The sequence below is a fragment of the Papio anubis genome, chromosome 4, assembly GCF_008728515.1.
Source record: "Papio anubis isolate 15944 chromosome 4, Panubis1.0, whole genome shotgun sequence".
Taxonomy (NCBI): Eukaryota; Metazoa; Chordata; class Mammalia; order Primates; family Cercopithecidae; genus Papio; species Papio anubis.
Window position 1 is genome coordinate 77,297,850 of NC_044979.1, and position 19,003 is coordinate 77,316,852.

The window sequence follows — 19,003 nt, forward strand, 5'->3', positions numbered from 1 at the left end:
GATGTTGTAGGGAATTTTTCCACTTGGAAAAAAGCTATGGGGAACCACAAGGGTGCTAGATGTCAGGGACTGCTTTTCATATGCTTTCAAACACAGAAGCTTTGAGTTTAATGTCTGTGTCATATGTTAAACACATGTGACCTTAACTAAACAGCACCAAAACCCACCATAAATTCATCGTCAACCTTAATGGTTTCCTCATTTCAAAACACATTTGTTTTGTAAGTTAATGCCTTAAGGCCACAATTTTAAGGCGACTACACAAAGCTTAAATGAAAAACGTATCAGGATCCATATGGCTATACTACCACACACACATATGTACAATTTCTCTGTCACTTTAATTCAAAGGGGGAGAAATTTTGCACACATTTGGGTCCTGTGCTTCTGCTGCCATGGACAATTTTTCGTATTTTCAGAATGTCCCGCACTTTACCAAGCAAGAAGGGCAAAGTTAACTGGAATTATCTTCCTTTCTTTGCCAGTTTCTCTCTATGAATCTCTCTCTCTCACACTCACACACACACTCTCTCTCTCTCTCTCTCTGTATCTATCTATCTATCTCTGTGCTCTCTGTCTGTGTGTGGGGTGTGTGTGTATGTGTATGTGTTTCCTGAAGTTTTCTTCAGAATAAAAGGCCACTTAGAGATTTTGAGGCCTCTATAAAAAAGGAGAGATGATTTTTAAAGTTATTTAAAAGCTAGTATTTTCTTTTAGACTTTTCTTTATTTTATGATCCAAGTTCCCTTGATCCTAAGACCAGCTCACCCTCCTAACATCTTCTAGGGCTAGAGAAATTCTGAATAACACAATTTTCATGGGAGGAGACAATAGGCAATGGAAGGAAGGAAAAGCAGCTGAGAGGGAGGCAGGCAGACAGGTAGGTCCCAGCTAGTGCTCTTCTGCCTGGGTTCTGCCTGCAGCTGGAAGCAAACCATGGGGACTGCTGCTTCCACTCAGCCTCCCATGTGGGCTCACACAGACAATGGGAGTTTCACTTAAGATACATCTTCTGGCAGCATATTAGCCATTTCAAAAAACAATAGGCAAGATGAAGTTTTGAACACCTTGTTTCTTACCTTTTTCCCTCTAAAATGTAGATGATGGCAAATACAGGGGACTTTTGGAGGAAAATGGTGTATGCAATCATTTAGTAAATATTTTAGTCTGTATCTTAGATAATCTGACACAGTGAAATACTCACAAAAATTGGGTATTTTCATGTTTTTTGTTTTTTTTGAAATGGAGTTTCGCTCTGTTGCCCAGGCTGGAGTACAGTGGTGCGATCTCAGCTCACTGCAACCTCCGCCTCCTGGGTTCAAGCAATTCTCCTGCCTCAGCCTCCTGAGCAGCTGGGATTATAGGCATGCACCACCACACCCAGCTAACTTTTGTATTTTTAGTAGAGATGGGGTTTCACCATGTTGGCCAGGCTGGTCTCAAACTCCTGACCTCAGGTGATCTGCCCACCTTAGCCTCCCAAAGTGCTGGAATTACAGGCATGAGCCACCACACCTGGCTAGTTATTTTTTAATGTTCTTTATCTGTGCCTAAGTGCCTGTCTTTATTATTATTGCTCAATGTAAAGCACTAACATAATCCTATAATTGAATATAACATCATGTCTAGTTATATAAAAAATTCATAATAATCTACTCTGTGAAAATGTAAATGATCATCTGTTTCTATTGGAACACACACATTCCAATATATATTTAACATATTTTATTTCATGTCTTATTTTACATAGAAATAAGTTTCTACTTCCCTAAAGAAATATTCAATATACAAGTTTTTACCATTGTTTCACTGACCACATAAAATATGAGGTTTACCTATTGAATTTCTCTTTCTACTTTTTTTTATTTTAGGATTTTGACAGGTGCTATGGTTTAAAGAAAAAAGAATACATCAGTACCCAAATTCGGTGCAGTTTATTGATACTGTTGAGGCTTATTCAAGGATCTGATGTAGTCCTCAGTCAGACCAAGCCAGATCCTTCATTGAAGCACCTCGGGTTTGTCCTCTCTGTACAGTGTACACAGCACTTCCAGATACATCCTCACTGGACTCTCAACATTACCCCCAGAAGCAGAGATGAGGCAGCTATCAAGATTCCCTTTTAAAGATGAAATTTAGTGCCATGGGTCTCCAATCTTTTATTCTACCTGGGAGAGGGCAAAGAGGCACTTCTAAATTTTGTGGCAGGGGCAAATACCAAGAGGAGAAGTTGGCATTAAGCACATACAACATCTTTTCTCTCTAATGACCTGGAAACATTCAAAAAACTAAGGAGATATATTTCAAAGGAAAAATTCTCCCTTTAGGGTAATATTGATCATTTATTCATTTTCCATTCATTCAACAGGTTATAGAGCTCCTATTGAATGGTACACCTAGTTCTGGTGACACGAAGTTAGGAGGGAACAAAGCAAAAAGCCTGCCTCCAGGAAAACCTTTACTCTCATGGAATATGCAGAGGAATAAATGAGCAAGATGATCTCAGAAAGTGATACACGCTATATGGAAAACATACAGAGGGGTTGGGATACTAATGCTTTTTCTATGGGTGGTCGGGGAGGTGAGAATTGAACTAAGCTTTTAACAATCAGTCATCCTGGCAAGTCCCTGATGCAGGAATGAGCTGAAGTAGGGCAGGCCATTTTGGCTGAATGTAGCAGCCGGGGAGAAAAGACAGAAGCTGCGATCTGGGCATGAAGGGCCTTCAAGGCCATGGGAAGTGTTCACAGTCTGAAAGAGAAGCCACCAAGGTGTTTCTAGGAAGGAATGGTATACACTCTGATTTATGGTTTTAGAAGACCACGCTTCCTGCTAAGTTATTGGAGGACAGAGGTGGAACAGAGAGAAGACCAATGAAGAGGCTATTTTTACAGCCCACATAAAAGATGACATAGTCTGCCTGGCAGAAGCAGAAAGAAAAAAGGAGCCAGAGTTGAGATATATTTTGGTGGTGGCACTGACAGGATTTACCAAAGGACTAGGTGTGGAGGAACGAGAGGGAAAGGAAGGAACAAAGCATGGTGCTTAGTCCTTCTGGCTTGAGCTTGGGAGAGCCATTTGCAGGGTTATGGGGCAAAAATCAAGGATTTTATTTTGGGTTATTTTACATTAGAGATATTTGTGAGAAGCCCAAGAGGGGATACATGGTAAGAAATTATATACATGAAACCATATCTTAAGGGAGAAAATATAGGTATTTGGAAGCCATCAGTGTGTGGACAGTGGTTAAAGCCATGGGGTTGGATGAGAGTACCTAGGGAAAGAATATGGCTAGAGGAGAGAGGAGATCTTTGACTTGAACTCTGATCTTGGTATAAGGAGAGGAAGCAGCAAAGGAACGTGAGTTGCTATCAGAGAAGGAGGAGCCAAACCATAAAGTTAGTCTACATGTTCAGGTTAGTTCCCTGGGAAGTCTATAGATAAGGGCAAATAACCTTATTAATTATTTCAGACACCTCAATTCTTCTAGCTGATAAAAAAATTTTATCTTTACCAAAGTCACCTACCTATAGGCACACTCTTAGAAGCTAGTATGTTGCCTACTTTAAAGTCTTACCTTTGCTCCAGTGTCTCCCACTCCACGTAAACCCATCGGCCCAGGGGGTCCTGGTAATCCACGAGGTCCCTGAGATGATATAGTAAGGGAGGAGTGAGCATCCTTGTCGTATGCAACTCTCAAAAAGGAGGGAGGGAGGGAAGAAAAAAATGTCCCACTTACAGGCACACCAGGATAGCCATCACCTTTGAGTCCTGGAGCACCCACTGGTCCCCGAGGGCCTTGGACACCCTGAGTAAATTCCAACATCAGTGATGTCATGAGACTCAACTATAAAACATCTGGTTAAACTTAAGTATAAAATCAACTCAATACGCCAACAGTGGATTTCTAACCCAGGAGTTAGAAAATGACTTATTGCTAATATTTTAATTTTTAAAATTATAAAGTTTTAGTGCCTCATAAATCAAGAAGACGTATAAAAAATAAAATTTATTAAGTACAATGTGAGAAGAGTAGAAAAGAATACATAGCAAAATTTTGAGTGTGGAATAACTACAGTTTCCTATTGTTGTGTTAAATCTATTGTCTTCATTAATGGAGACTGAATTATACAGGGAATAAACCCAGATGAAAATAAAAACATATTAATTTTTCTAAAACAAGTTATGAAGGGACAGGGTTTGTGATTCCTATCTTGAGACCTAGGGAAAAGTTGTAAATATTGTTTTACAGTGATGACCTTAGGCATCAAAAACTTTTAGTAGCAGCTCCTAGTCTCCTACAGAAAGAGCAGGGAGGGGTGATTATTGTCCTTTGTACAATAGAGTTTTCTAAGACTTATAACTCTCTCACAAACAGAAATCAGAAAGATTTCTGACTAAAGTAAAATGAGGGGAGAGAAAAAAATTAAGAAGGATCTTTTAGAAGATTACCTACAAGTGACCAGGTGCAGTGGCTCACACCTGTAATCCCCAGCACTTTGGGAAGCTGAGACGGGCAGATCACTAGGTCAGGAGTTCAAGATCAGTCTGGCCAACATAGTGAAACCCCGTCTTTACTAAAAATACAAAAATTAGCTGGGCTTGGTGGCGGGGCGCCTGTAATCCTAGCTACTTGGGAGACTGAGGCAGGAGAATCGCTTGAACCCGGGAGGCTGAGGCTGCAGTGAGCAGAGATTGTGCCACTGTGCTCTAGCCTGCGCGACAGAGCGAGACTCTGTCTCAAAAAAAAAAAAAAAAAAAGATTACCTGCAAGTCCATTACGCTTATATTTAAAACCTGTAATACTTCTTTTTACAACACATTCCACCTATCTGTTACTGGTTGATAATGCTTACAACAGCCCTTGTCAATATGCAGTCCTTGTTTTGATAAAGAGCTACTCATGTTTTAAAATATTTATGGTTTTTCTTTATATTGGGAGGAAACTCTAACAACAGGCAGACCTTTGTTTTCCAAGAATGGAGAAAGAAAGTATCAGGACTCTTAAGAACTTTCCTTATATGCAAGCAAACTCGGAGATCAAATTACCATTATTCCAAGTGAAAATAGTGCCCAAAGTCCAACTCCCAAAAACTATTCTCAACTATACCCCAGTAAATGAGTAATTGATTGGGAACAGGGGAAAAAATTTTACATACTCTTTAAGCAATCAGAAACTTTATTTTAAAGACCATGAATGCAACAGCTGTTATTTCGTATTAAATCTAAAAGGCTGTTTTATGTGGCTAACCTTCTTAAGAATGATTATCTTTAGGAAATATGTGGCCACTTACAAAAATTTAACATACAATTCATTATCAACAAAAACTCAAGGTGATTTTTTAAAGTTGAATGAGAGAAAGGAAGCCCATAGTCTTCAGGATGGTACATTTTGGTGTATTCCAACTACAGGGAACTTGTCACTTCTCAGAACCAATTTTTTATGCTATTCCAATTACATTTAAGGTTGAAGCTCTAAACATTCTCATATGAAACTTGTCCCAAAATAAGTTTTCCACTTATCTCCATGTTTACACAAGGAGAGGCCCAACAACAAAATAAAGCAGTAACGGATCCCTGGTTGAGTTAAAAGGAAAAGAAAATTGGAATCAAAATTTACTTTTCAGTTTTTATTTCTACGGTCCAAACTTACAACAAATTATCAGCAGCTGCTCTTGTTTAAAGTCTGACAACCACAGTGGAGGGGAAAACCATTAAAACACTCACAGTTTACAAACATCCTTTTCATAGAGATCTTTGTCCTCGCTCCTGCAAAAATCTCAGGTAGCTTGTTACTTCTGTTATTAATAGGAAATATCAAGGAGCAAGAGGAGGAGCAGGTTTTTATTTTGGACTCCTTACCATATTTTTATAGATGGAATGTTGCCACTTGGCTTTTCTGCACTGGATTCAAGGAAATGTCCTACAGAGTTATTTACTTCAAAGTGTTTCTCTCATTCATTAGAAATTAGGGCAAAAATGGAAACCTAGTATTTTGAAATCAGCTTTAGGGGGCATCTGGGAGACCCCTGAAGTATTACACAAAATGAAATTAATGTGCTAAAATTTCCATCAGACATTCAAAGTCGTGTATGACCCTCCAAAAACTGAAAAACTAATGAACTAGGGAAGAACGACAGAGAGAGTATCATTAGAGTCCAGGAGAGTAGCAAAAGGCTTGGGTGAAGAGGCAAATATCTTTAAGTACCATCACCTATAATGCCTAATAATCAGCAGCAGAAAACAGGTGGGGCCTATAAACTCTAGCAGCACATTTAATTGGATTAGATTCCTATTGCAAATAGAAGGATAAGTAGAGAGAGATGTATAAATCATAGATTGTGAATACATAGCTTCAATCTATCAAAATTGTCATGGAAATATAACTAATCAAGGTCATATCTGTAGTTTTCACATTAGAAAATTTGCTATTGTCTCCATGAGCTGTCTATATAGCTTGTGTTTCTAAAGAGAGTGGTCTACATAGTTTGGGTTACCTTGGGATCTGGGGGAAGTAGATGAACAATTCGTCCAAGTTTGCCCAAGATTTTCCCAGTTTTAGCCCTGAAAGTCATGTGTTCCAGGACCCCCTTCAATCCTGGGCAAACTAGGGCAACTGTCACTCTAGCAGGGATGACTATTAAAGCAGTAAGAACAGGGGAGGCTCAAGGTTCTGCCTTTGCTTTTAACAAGAACCACTACAATTTATGTCAGATTTATACAACAAGTTTTGCATCATATTTTATTTTAAAAATGACTCCATGTTTTCTTCTTTTAACTTTGAAGGTCATCAGTTTAGTACTTGAACCCTTTTATCTAGATAAGACAACTTAATATGGGAGAATATAAGCAAGTTTCAAAGCTACGTAACAACATGCTGTTGATTTTAAAAGTGCTAATGATGGGGCCCTGAAGCTTGTCCTCACAAACAGAGATCCTGGTTGACACCTAGGAATGTTATAAATGCTAAATTTTGCTGTGGTGCTGGGTATAGTGTGAGGAGGGAAAAGGGTGTTTTGTTGCCATGAAAAACCAGATATGATTACAGAAACCTGGTTTCTTATTATTTATATTTCCCTTTGAAATAACTCAAAAGGATAAATAATCAAAGCAGGAAATTTTTATTCAGTGAAGCTTCCAAGCACACGTTTTTTTGGACAATGTTTTGCAGAACAGATACTTCGGCAATTAATACGTAAATGAAGAGGCCAGAGGCCATTTAATCCCTTGTATCACAGACAGTGCAAAAGAGCATTTTCAAACAATTGTCTAATCAGCAAAAATTTAACCATAAAAGCTACTTTTCCCCACAAGTATGAAAAATAAACTACGTGATTGCTTGCTTTTTTTAATAAAAGGGAATAGCTATATTCTTACATTTTAGTTCATCAATGTAGAAACTTTGCAAGTTGAAAAATCAACTTATGGATTAAATCTAGCTTTGTTTACTTCAGATACAGAAAAACAAAAAGAACATGAATAAAGCATACCTTTGGTCCTCGAATAGAAAGTCCGGGTTCTCCTTTAAATCCAGGTATCCCAGGTCCTCCTCTATCTCCCTGTACATTTCAAATGACATTTCACAGGCTACAGTTGTGCAAGAAATCACAAGCACACATAGCAAAAAAAAGCATTGGCCACTCTGTAAAGAGTTTAATCTGTCCATCTCAGACCTTGAGAGAGTATATTTAATATTTGAGGGGAATTTCAAATCCTAAGTAAATAACACCTGTCAGCAAAGACTATTACTGTTGTTAGGAGAAAGTTCATTGAAATAATATGTGGCAGTTCAGACTCAAATATTTAGACTTTAAGATTGGCTGGGAATGCTCTTAAAACTGAGTGAAGGCCAGGCTCAGTGGCTCACACCTATAATTCCAACACTTTGGGAGGCCAAGGCAGGCGGGTCACTTGAATCCAGGAGTTCGAGACCAGCCTAGCCAACATGGCAAAACCCCATCTCTACTAAAAGTACAAAAATTAGCCAGGCATGGTGGTATATCTGTAATCCCAGCTATTTGGGGGGCTGAGGCAGGAGAATCACTTGAGCCCAGAAGTGGAGGTTGCAGTGAGCCAAGATTGCACCACTGCACTCCAACCTGGGGAACTAAGTGAGACTCTGTTTCAAAAAGCAAAACCAACCAACCTGAGTGGATATATCTTCTGCTAAACTCTTCAATTACAAATCCTGGTAGATTCTTCTGAATATATGTTCTAAATTCTTGCCTGTACTGGAGGTTAGGGTTTGGAAGACGTAATGAAGGGGAAAGTGACAAGCTTGGGACCAGGAGCACAAATCTGGTTTCTAGTCCTAACTCTGCTGCTGGCTGTAGTTTGCTTATCTGTGAAGTTTCAGAGTTAAACTGAGTCATTTCTAAGGCTCTTCCAAAACTAAAATTCTAGTTCACTGATATCATGATTTTTTTTCTCCAACTGCCAAAGGGTCAAGAAAAAGAAAATAATTCCCAGGAATATATACCTTTGGCCCAGGTGGTCCGGGAATTGATGTTCCAGGCATTCCAAAAGGGCCCATAATGCCCGGTTCACCCTTAAAAAGAGCAAAATGCTCACTACATTTCAAGCAGAGAAACCACATATAGAGACAATAATAAACGTATAGAAATGTCTGCAGATTTTTAAATTATATTATGACCTCTGTCTGTTTCAAAGACCAATGTGAAAATAATTTGAGCATCCTTTGTAAACCACTGCTAAAGTTATTGACCAGTAAGATTTCAGTGCTTTTAAATAACTATGTTCAATTAATAACTGAATGTTAGGAAAATTTTATCTCTTGTGCATCCTTTTATTAGCTAATAAAAATTATGCAATTCATGGTGCTTCCCTTTTGTGTTGTATGCTGGGAAGCTCGGAGAGAATTTTTTTTTTCAATATAGCAATTATCTTCAGCAAATGTTTTAGGGTGTACTTCTAGGTTATAACTTTTTTCTTTGTTGTTTTATTTTAATGACCAAAGGTATTAGTCTTCCATTCTATGTTATCTCACATCCTTTTTAAGAAGTAGAACCCCTATGGGCTGGGTGTGGTGGCTCACACCTGTAATCCCAACACTTTGGGAGGCCGAGGTCGGGGGATCACTTGAGGTAAGGAGTTTTGAAGCCAGCCTGGCCAACATGACAAAACCCCATCGCTACTAAAAATACAAAAAAAAAAAAAAAAAAAATAGCTGAAATTAGCCGGACATAGTGGTGTGTGCCTGTAATCCTAGCTACTCAAGAGGCTGAGGCAGGAAAATCACTCAAGGTTGCAGTGAGCTGAGATCGCACCACTGCACTCCAGCCTGAGCAACAGAAAATCACTGTCTCAAAAAAAAAAAAAAAAATAGAAAACAAAAAAAAGAACCCCTATGATTTTTAAAAATGACATTTTTAATAGAAAATTGTAAACATTGGGGGGGGGAGATGTCTAATATTTACAGTCTCAAAGACTCAATCTGGAGCAACAGGTAATTCTTCTGTTCCATCTGGATCTAGACAAGTGATTCTCAAATTTCAGATAGCAAAGGAATTATCAGGAAAGTTTGGTAATGCACAGTTCTGGGTTCAAACTCCAGAGATTCTGATTCAACAGATCTAGAGGTCGGTGCCCAGGATTATGAATTTTCATGAAGCACCCCTGGTAAAAACACTATTCCAGAGCAATTGTCAATGCACACCACAAGGTGTTCCAAATGACCCACTGGGATATAAGAAAATATTACAACTTGTCTCTATGTTTTTATCTCATCTATTAAAATTTCAATTGTTTATATAAATTCATAACATATTAGTATGATAGCTTATTAATAAAAATTACAATTAAAAAATTAAAAATCTGTGGCATGTGATCAAAATTTTACTGGAGGGGTTTATAATCAAAACAGTTTGAAAACTACTTCTCTACAGTAGGTGGGCCAAATCCGCCCACCCACTTGTTTGTACAGCCTTGAGCTATGAACAGCTTTCACATTTTCAAGTGGTCATTATACAAGTAACTACATAATATCTTCCATTTTGCCTCTTGGGCCACAGGACCTAAAATATTTACTATTTGGACCTTTACCAAAACAAACAAACAAAACACTGTGGAGATGAGTCGTGGAGAATGAGCTATTTCTATGCTATGTCTAAACATGACCCTCTAGGTTCTCAGACTGCTGACTAATCCTGCGTCTGCCTGACTCACGTCCTCTGAAAATTCAATCACATGAGCTTCCTATTCAGTCATCCTGCTTCCTCCAGCAGGGACTCCATCAGTCAGATTCACTAGTGATGACTCCTGCCCCGGGCTGTGTTCGTCTGCAGAGCTGACGCCTCCCGCTGTATTGATTAGACAATACAACCAACAAGCTGAGCACACTGGCCCACCGAGACCCAATTCATGCTACGGCATGTATGTGCCAGTCCTTAAATCCAAACCTGGAAGGCAATGGCATAGGACACGACAAGAATTCGGAAACACATAAAACCCCTTTGCCTTTGACAAAGGCACAGAACATGAACCTATTAAAGTCCTTCACTGAAACCAAAGGAAAAGCAAAATTATGTCTCTAGATTTAATTTGTTTTATTTCTTTTTTTTTTTTTTTTTTTAAAAAGAGGCCAATTACTTTTATAATATGAAAAGTATCATGGAAAGTATGCAATTATTTTAAATACCCTGTAGTAAGGGGTGATTATGCCTTAACATATGGCAATTCTTCACCTTCATCTTTAAAAACAGCTTTATTTCAAAACACAGAAAAATGTTCACTTTGAAATAGAGTAGGACATAAAGACTAATTTGTTATTAATACTAATACAACACATTTGTTTCTTAGTGGCACTTTTCATAATGTGCTTCTTGAACTCCCTGCAGCACGGGGCATTTACTTGAGAAGCACAGATTCCTGGGCCCACTCACCTGCTGAATCCAGATAGCTGAGGATGGTAACAAAAAATCTGGATTTGTAATCATCCCCAGGTGATACCGATGGACACTGAACGGACACCAAAGTTTAAGAGTCACTGGTGTACAGGTGACGTTTTGTTTTGTATCTGATCTGATCTAGTCAGCACCATTTTTTAAAAATGTGCTTTTTAATCATCTGTTCCTAAAACATACTCCTTGTCTCTTTCTTACAATTAGTATCTTCCTAGACATATGAATTCTCTTAGGTTTGTGGTTTCTGTTTCCTGACACATTCAAATGACCTTAATGGTGGGTCTCTGAGGCTTAGTCAGGACACATACTTAATTGCTCACCTCACAATCCCCTTCACTTCTTCGTCAGCAGAAGTGAATTTACCAGGACACAGATCCCCTGCTTCCCATTTCACCATATTGATTTTTTTCTCCAAATAATTCGATGTATTCAACACTTACTATATACAAGGAAATGTGCTAAGTGCTTTATTAACTTTTAGTCTTCACAACAACCCCGTGAAATAGAACATATCATTATCTTCTTTCTATAATTGAAGTGACTGGCTCCAAAAGGGTCACGGCACAGCAGGAGGCAATCAGCCTTCTGAAGAAAAGCCTTCATCATCACTGTGCTGCCTGTCAGTCTCAGGCTTTTGGGTTGTTTAGCAAAGCAAGATTGTGAAGAACTGATATCTCCTATGGTCCCAATTATATCCCAACTTCTGAGTATTTGGTTGTTACTAGAGGACTGACAGACAAATTAGAAACATATGTATTTCTATGAGTATTACATATTTTATGCAATCTATTCCATTCTTTGTAGTCTGGGAATAGTATGTTTTCTATGGTTTTTTATTTTGGGGTTTTTCTTTTGTATTTGTTGGGAAGGAAACAAAGAATCCAATTTTCAGTGGAAATCTAATACTCTATTGAAACCAGACACAAATACAAACTCCTCAAAGCATAAGTCAGAATACAAGAAACATACCTTTGGTCCTTCGGGCCCTGGAAGTCCCCTCTGTCCTTGATTTCCTTTGCTCCCTTTCTTGCCTTCATCACCCTAATAAAATAATTATAAAAATATAAATATTGTATTAGCAACCTCCCCTAACCTAGTAAGGACCATAGCGGAGCCAGATTCTCACCTAATACCAATTTTAAAGTGGTGTGCCCTGAGCACAGCTCAGTTGCACAGGATTCGTCAATGTTCTTGAGGAGATCAGATGACTTCAGATTGTTCAGCCTTTACCATTTATTCAATGTGATTTGCTGTTTTTCAAAAATCGAAGTTTTGTATCTTTCTTTTGGAACTTTTATTTGAATTTATAGTTCCTTTGCACCCTTGGTCTACTAACAGGTGGTTCTGAGACATTCACAGTTTCAGAAATGAGAACTATCTATGCTTTTTCATGCTGTTTTTCAATTTTTCTATTTCAGGTTTAAAACATGAAATGAGACATTTTAAAAATCACAGCCCTATTTCTTCCTCACTGGGGAGTCTAATTCTTTCCCCCAAAAGAGACCAAGAGTTTTATTGGCAGGAAGATGCTTTAGCATTAACCTGGGGCAGAGCTAGGAACTGACTGCTGGCTGTTCTCCAGCATGATTGTGTAAAACTGTGCTCCCCCAAAAGAATTCCTTTACCTTCAAAACTATCTTTCAACTAGGGTTCAACTGCAAGGCACCATATCCAGGGATGCACATAGCTCAACAAATGAAAAATTCCTCATGGTCTGCGCTGAGGCTATTTAAACATTTATAATATAAATGACTATACCATGATTTTTAAGGTTGAGCAACAGAATCACCTGGAGGGCTTGTTAGAACACAGATTGCTGGGCCCTCCACCCAGAGTTTCTGATTTCGTACTTCTGCACTGAGATCCAAGTATTTGCATTTTTAATATTCCCAGGTGATGCTGATGCTGCTGGTTCAAGGGACCACACTTTGAGAATCACTGGACTATACTAGGGTCATCAGCAAAGTAGGCACTTTACTAAGAAGAGGTGACCTCCTGTAGAATCCACAGAGGTTTCCATGGTCCACACTAATGGAAAGCAGTGACACCAGTGTTTAAAAAAAAAAAACAAAGTTGAATGTCTAATTATCTTATATCATTATCACTTACCAGTAGAGACAATTCAACCACAACTATTTATTTTCTTCCCTCCACTACCACTAATTTAGGTTATTGACCTAAATCACCCCAGAAATGAACAGCAGGAACCCAATTACATGTAATAAATCGCCAACACTGAACCATGGTATACCTGGGCTATGTAGCATGTTCCTACAACTCTTCTCCAATAGCCTTCCATAAGCCACAAGTCACCTCAAGCCACAAATCCAGTAGCCTCTCTTTCCAATGCACAGTCTCCTTGCTTTATTGGTGGCATCTGATACCACCCATTGCTTTCATCTTGAAATCCTTTCTCCTCGGTATCCCTAACATGCTACCACTCTGCTTATTCTGTTGAGTGCTCGTTCTCCAGCTACCTCACAATGTGGGGCTTAAACCTCAACTCCCTTCCTTAGAGACATTGTTCATTCTCACGGCTTCAGTTATTAACTCTAAGCGACTATTTTCCAAAAGCACATCCTAAAAACAACAGTTCTCCTGAATGTTAGCAGATCGGCATTTCTAACAGTGTATTTTGCATGATGATGTTATCCCCTCCACCTCACCCAAAAAGGATCCCTGAGACTGGCAAATCAATAAATGAAAATGTTTAAAAGCCTACAAATATATTTAAATTTCATATCTTCACATTTAAGATTAAAGATTCAATTTTAGTGAGTATGTTCACAAGACATCAATTACTATTTTAGTAGAATTATGAATAGAACACTAATATATATACAAATTTTATTTTTACTTGACTTGTATATAATCCATAAGAATCTTTACATGGGAATTGATAACTGCACATAAAAATAGAAAGAAGTCCAGGTGCAGTGGCTCATACCCATAATCCCAGCACTTCGGGAGGCTGAGGCAGGAGGATCGTGAGGTCAGGAGTTCCAGACCAGCCTGGCCAATAGGGTGAAACCCCATCTCTACTAAAAATACAAAAATTAGCTGGGTGTGGTGGCATATGCCTGTAGTCCCAGCTGCTCAGGAGGCTGAGGCAGGAGAATCGCTTGAACCTGGGAGGCGGAGGTTGCAGTAAGCCGAGATCGTGCCACTGCACTCCAGCCTGGGCAACAGAGTGAGACTCCATCTCAAAAAAAACAAAAAAAAAATTGCAGGAAGACCTGGAACCTTAGAGGCTATAGGTTATGTCACTAGTGGTCTTATCCTATTGATGAATTTATATAGTCTCATCTTAATATATAAAAATGTTATTCAACTAGCATTTCTACAGAGTTTAAAATAAATTTATGCCAAGTTGTGAAGTGAAATGGCCATTTAATAAAGTGATATTTCTTATTATTGCGTGAGATTTTATAAATAAAGAAAATTTATGGACTGTCAAATCTCAATGATGTATTTCAAGGCTTCTTTTCCTTCCTATGTATTTTTTAAATGTCAATCTGACCATTTATTGAGAAAACGTGTGTTGAACTCCTCTCTATGCTGGGTCTTACAATAGATGTTAGGAAAATAAAAATGAATCATTTATGCTTGCTGTCTTCCAAAATCTTGCAAGATAGTATTCATACTTTTAAGCCAGATATAAACACATTTGACATAGTAAGAATAACAATCAAATTTCTTCTAAGTTGGCTCCTCAGTATGAGGACCAGAACACAGGCTGCTTCCTCCAACACTGTCATTTCCATACCTTGGGGCCAGGCTGTCCTTTTCCAGGTGATCCCTCTGGGCCTCTTGCTCCTGGAAGCCCCGCTTCTCCCTAGAGAAAATGACACTGATGTCTTAGGTGACCCTCCAGTAGACAGACTGTATGTATCATCCCACCTTGTCTCCTTTTATCACCAGTGGATTCAGCTGAGACTCTCCAAAACACACCATACCTTCACTCTAGTCTCACAATCAATTTGGAAGTTTATAAACTTGAAATAAAGTAACATCAAACTCCAGTTTAACTCAGAGCAGCTGGAGTATCATGAAAAAGTAATTTCTCAGCCAATTTCCAAAGTAATAAGCTCATTTTCCTTTGGCTTTTCATTCGCATTTGGTAGATTTTTTAAAAAACAGGGAAGACCTTCAGCCTTTCCACCTGCTGTTTTTTGCTACTTTTATTGAAAAATGAGTATTTCAAATGTCAACTCAAAATACTTCAGGAAATCTTTACAACAGCCTTATTTCCTGAATGCATTCACAGACTCTCCTCTTGGCGGGGGGTGGGGGGAGTGGCTTTCTCTTAAGTTTAAATTAATGTGCTTTCTAGAAATCCTGAAGAAACTAGGCCATAACCAAAACACCAGAGAGAAGGCAGAGGATGTGAGACACTATCTCAGCCTTTGAGTAGGCCCCTCCTTCTCTCAGGGATAAGTGAAAAGGAACATTTGGGATTGTGAGATATTTTTTCTTAAAGAGACTAAGTTTGTCCTGGATGGCTTGATTTGCACTCCTGCGGGACCAAGATATCAGTTTGGTTTAATAGTTCCTACTCCAGTAATATGAAAAGCTTGGTCTTACCTTCTTCCCAGCAGCTCCATCTTCTCCTGGTACTCCTGGTTGTCCTGGGAGCCCTACTGAGCCTGGCTCCCCCTGGTGGATGAACAAATATTTTATTTCCCAAAAGTTCATACCTCCATCTGAGGGACTTGCAATTGGATGTATTTTAGTGTCTGAGAAAAGCCTCCGTGAAATCTGATTAGTAATTAATACTAAACCATTTGATCTTTGGAAGTTACTTAACATCCCTAAGCCTTAGTTTTTGATTCAATTTTTATGGGCTGAATTGTGACCCCAAAAAGATATGTTGACGTCCTAACTCTTTGTACCTGTGAATGTAACCTTAATTGGAAACACGGTCTTTGCAGATTTAATCAAGTTAAGATGAAGTCATTACAGGAGGCCCTAATTCAGTATAATAGATGATATAATTTGGCTCTGTGTCCCCACTCAAATCTTATCCGAATTGTAATCCCAAGTGTTGGAGGAGGGGCCTGGTAGGAGGTGATCGAGTTATGGGGGTGGACCTTCCCCTTGCCGTTCTCATAATAGAGTTCTCATGAGATCTGGTTGTTTAAAAATGTGTGTGTAGTACGCCCCCCTTCACTCTCTCACTCTCCTGCTGCTCCATGTGAAGATGTACCTGCTTCCCCTTCACCTTCTGCTAGGATTGCAAGTTTCCTGAGGCCTCCCAAAAGCCAAGCAGATGCCAGTATCATGTTTCCTGTGCAGCCTGCAGAACTGTAAGTCAACTAAACCTATTTTCTTTATAAATTACCTAGTCTCAGGTAGTTATTTAAAGCAATGACAGAATGGACTAATACAATGGGTATTATAAGAAGAGGAAAATGCCTCCTGAAGACAGACACATAGGGAGAGCACCATGTGACAAGAGAGGCAAAGACTAGAGTGAGCATCTGCTAGGCAAGGCATGCCAAGGATTGACAGGCACCCCCAGAAGCTAAGACGAGACCAGGAAGCATTCTCCCTTACAGGTTTTGGAGGAAGCATAGCCCTGCAGACTGATTTTGGACTTCTAGCCTCTAGGACTGTGAGACAATAAATTTCTGTTGTATTAAGCCACTCAGTTCCTAGTACTTTCTTATGTCAGCTCTAGAAAACTAATATAAAAGTGAAATAACAAATTTGTGCCCTAATACCACTTCCAGCTCTAATATTCAGTAATTCCACTTGCTTTCAAGTTAATTTATGATTAGTAATAAATCCTCTAAAATGTTCAGGAAAAAATATGCTACTTTCAAACAGTTTAAAGTATCTTTATGGCATTTATTAATAGCAACAAAATGGAAAATAATTGGAAGTAACTTCAACTAACCTAAACAAGCCAGTGGAAAAAAGCACCGTAAATCTAACACTAAGTAGATGGAATGATAAAGATGAGAGAAGAAAATAATAAACTTGAAAACAAAAAGTGAGAAGATTCATAAAACTAAAAGGTAATGCCCTTTTTTTTTCATTTGTTTGAGATGGAGTTTCACTCTTGTTCCCCAGGCTGGAGTTCAATGGTGCGATCTCGGCTCACTACCACCTCCGCCTCCCGGGTTCAAGTGATTCTCCTGCCTTAGCCTCCCAAGTAGCTGGGATTACACGCATGTGTCATCACACCTGGCTAATTTTGTATTTTTAGTAGAGACGGGGTTTCTCCATGTTGGTCAGGCTGTTCTCGAACTCCTGACCTCAGGTGATCTGCCTGCCTCAGCCTCCCAAAGTGCTGGGATTACAAGCGTGAGCCACCATGCCTGGCTGGTAATGCCTTTTTAAAAACAAATAAAAGTGAATACATTTCTAATAGGAATGATTAGGTTTTTTAAAAGACACCAATAAACAATATTAAAAAAGAAAGATATAACTATAAATACAGTAAAATTTTTTTAAGTCATAGAAAATTGGTGATAAATTTTTTAAAATGTATTGAAAAATAATAATCTTTGAGAAAAATATGAATTATATAAATGCTGTAAAAAGAAATGAACAAGCTAGATAAACCAATACTATTAAATAAATTGAGTCAGTGATTAAAAGTTTCTACTTTGTCTCCCTCCAAGATCACAAGCTTAGTTGGTTTTACAGCAAGACTTACCAACCAAACTTCTAAACTTTTGAAGAACAGTTATTCCCTATCTTATATAAACAGTTCTAAAAAAAAAAAAATAGAAAAAGAGGGAAGTCTACCTAATTTATTTTATGAGGCTTATAAAGCCTTTTCAAAAAAATTATACAATGGCAAGACAAGAAAACAAAATTATAGACCAGTCTCCCTATGAGATATAGTGCAATTTAAGCTTCCAATCAAATGCTTTAATTTCCCCCAGTGCCTGTATAAGTTTCCAAGTCATAATGCAGGGATTGAGAAACCAGGGAAAGTTCAGGCATCTCTCTAAGGAGACAAACATGTATCTGGATGAGCCAAGGTATCACAGAGTAGATTACCAGAAGGAGTTACACAGAGAAAACTATCAGTATCTGCTGAGTATCCACTTTGAGTATTCAGTTGGGTACTGTTCAGTACATGTGTATGAAGAAACTACCCAAGGCCAGGAAAAAAACCAACTTAAAAGATTAGAGAGAACTGACTTTGAACCAGGAATACTGCCTATTTTTACTTTCAAGAAATAAAACCTCACAATTCTGAGGGCATAAATTGGAGTTCTAAAAAGGGTCTCACCTCAACAGCTGGGAAAAATTAACCCTAGACTAAATGTTGTTGTAGTCTTACCTAATAAAACTTAAATGCAAGACCAAACTGGGTCAATCTGTTTTCAAGTAACTACAAAATATTCAAGAACAAAGCTCAAATTAGAGGAATACAAAAATATCCAACATGCAAAAAGATAAAATTCACAATGTTGGGCATTCAATAAAAAACTACTCAGCCAGGCATAGTGGTACATGCCTGTAATCGCAACTACTCAGGAGGCTAAGGCAAGAAGACAGCTTGAGCCCAAGAATTCAAAGCAAGCCTGGGCAACATAGCAAGACCCATCTTTAAAAATATTAATATTAATAATAATATTTAATTTAAAAATAGGCATTCAAAAAGGCTGAAAAATATAGCACTTTGTGTTGAGAAAAATCAACCCCATTGAAACTTGCCCAGAAATAAAACCAGCATTAGAATTAGTAGGTAAGAACATTAAAAGTTATTATCACTATATTCCATACAGTCAAGAAACCAGAGGAAATTTAAACCATGTTAAATAGAGACATGGAAGATATATGAAGGATACAAATTAAAATTTTAGATTTCAAAATTACAATGTATGAGATAAAAAAACACTGGACAGAATTAAAAGCTTATTAGTGTCATGGAAGAAAAGATTAATGAACTAAAACATGTAGCAATAAAAGCTATCCTAAATTAAACACAGAGAGAAAAGAGACTGAAAAAGAATGAGCAGAGCACCAGTGAACTGTGAAATAACCTGAAATATCCAAATAATAGCCTGGCCAACATTATTAAAACCCATCTCTACTAAAAAATACAAAAATTAGCCAGG

The 19,003-nt window shown here is 38.2% G+C and overlaps 1 protein-coding gene across 2 annotated transcripts in view; it reads right to left on the reverse strand.

The window, feature by feature from the left end:
- The window catches only part of COL28A1 (collagen type XXVIII alpha 1 chain), a 183,866-nt gene that overhangs the window by 79,776 nt on the left and 85,087 nt on the right, over window positions 1–19,003 (reverse strand). For both annotated transcript variants that reach the window (XM_031665297.1, XM_003896280.4), the window contains exons 19-25: window positions 15,507–15,578; window positions 14,689–14,757; window positions 11,892–11,963; window positions 8,480–8,548; window positions 7,491–7,559; window positions 3,740–3,808; window positions 3,578–3,646 (exon numbers count right to left, since the gene is read on the reverse strand). In XM_031665297.1, the coding sequence (XP_031521157.1) occupies window positions 3,578–3,646; window positions 3,740–3,808; window positions 7,491–7,559; window positions 8,480–8,548; window positions 11,892–11,963; window positions 14,689–14,757; window positions 15,507–15,578 (489 nt within the window). The remainder of the gene's footprint in view (window positions 1–3,577; window positions 3,647–3,739; window positions 3,809–7,490; window positions 7,560–8,479; window positions 8,549–11,891; window positions 11,964–14,688; window positions 14,758–15,506; window positions 15,579–19,003) is intronic.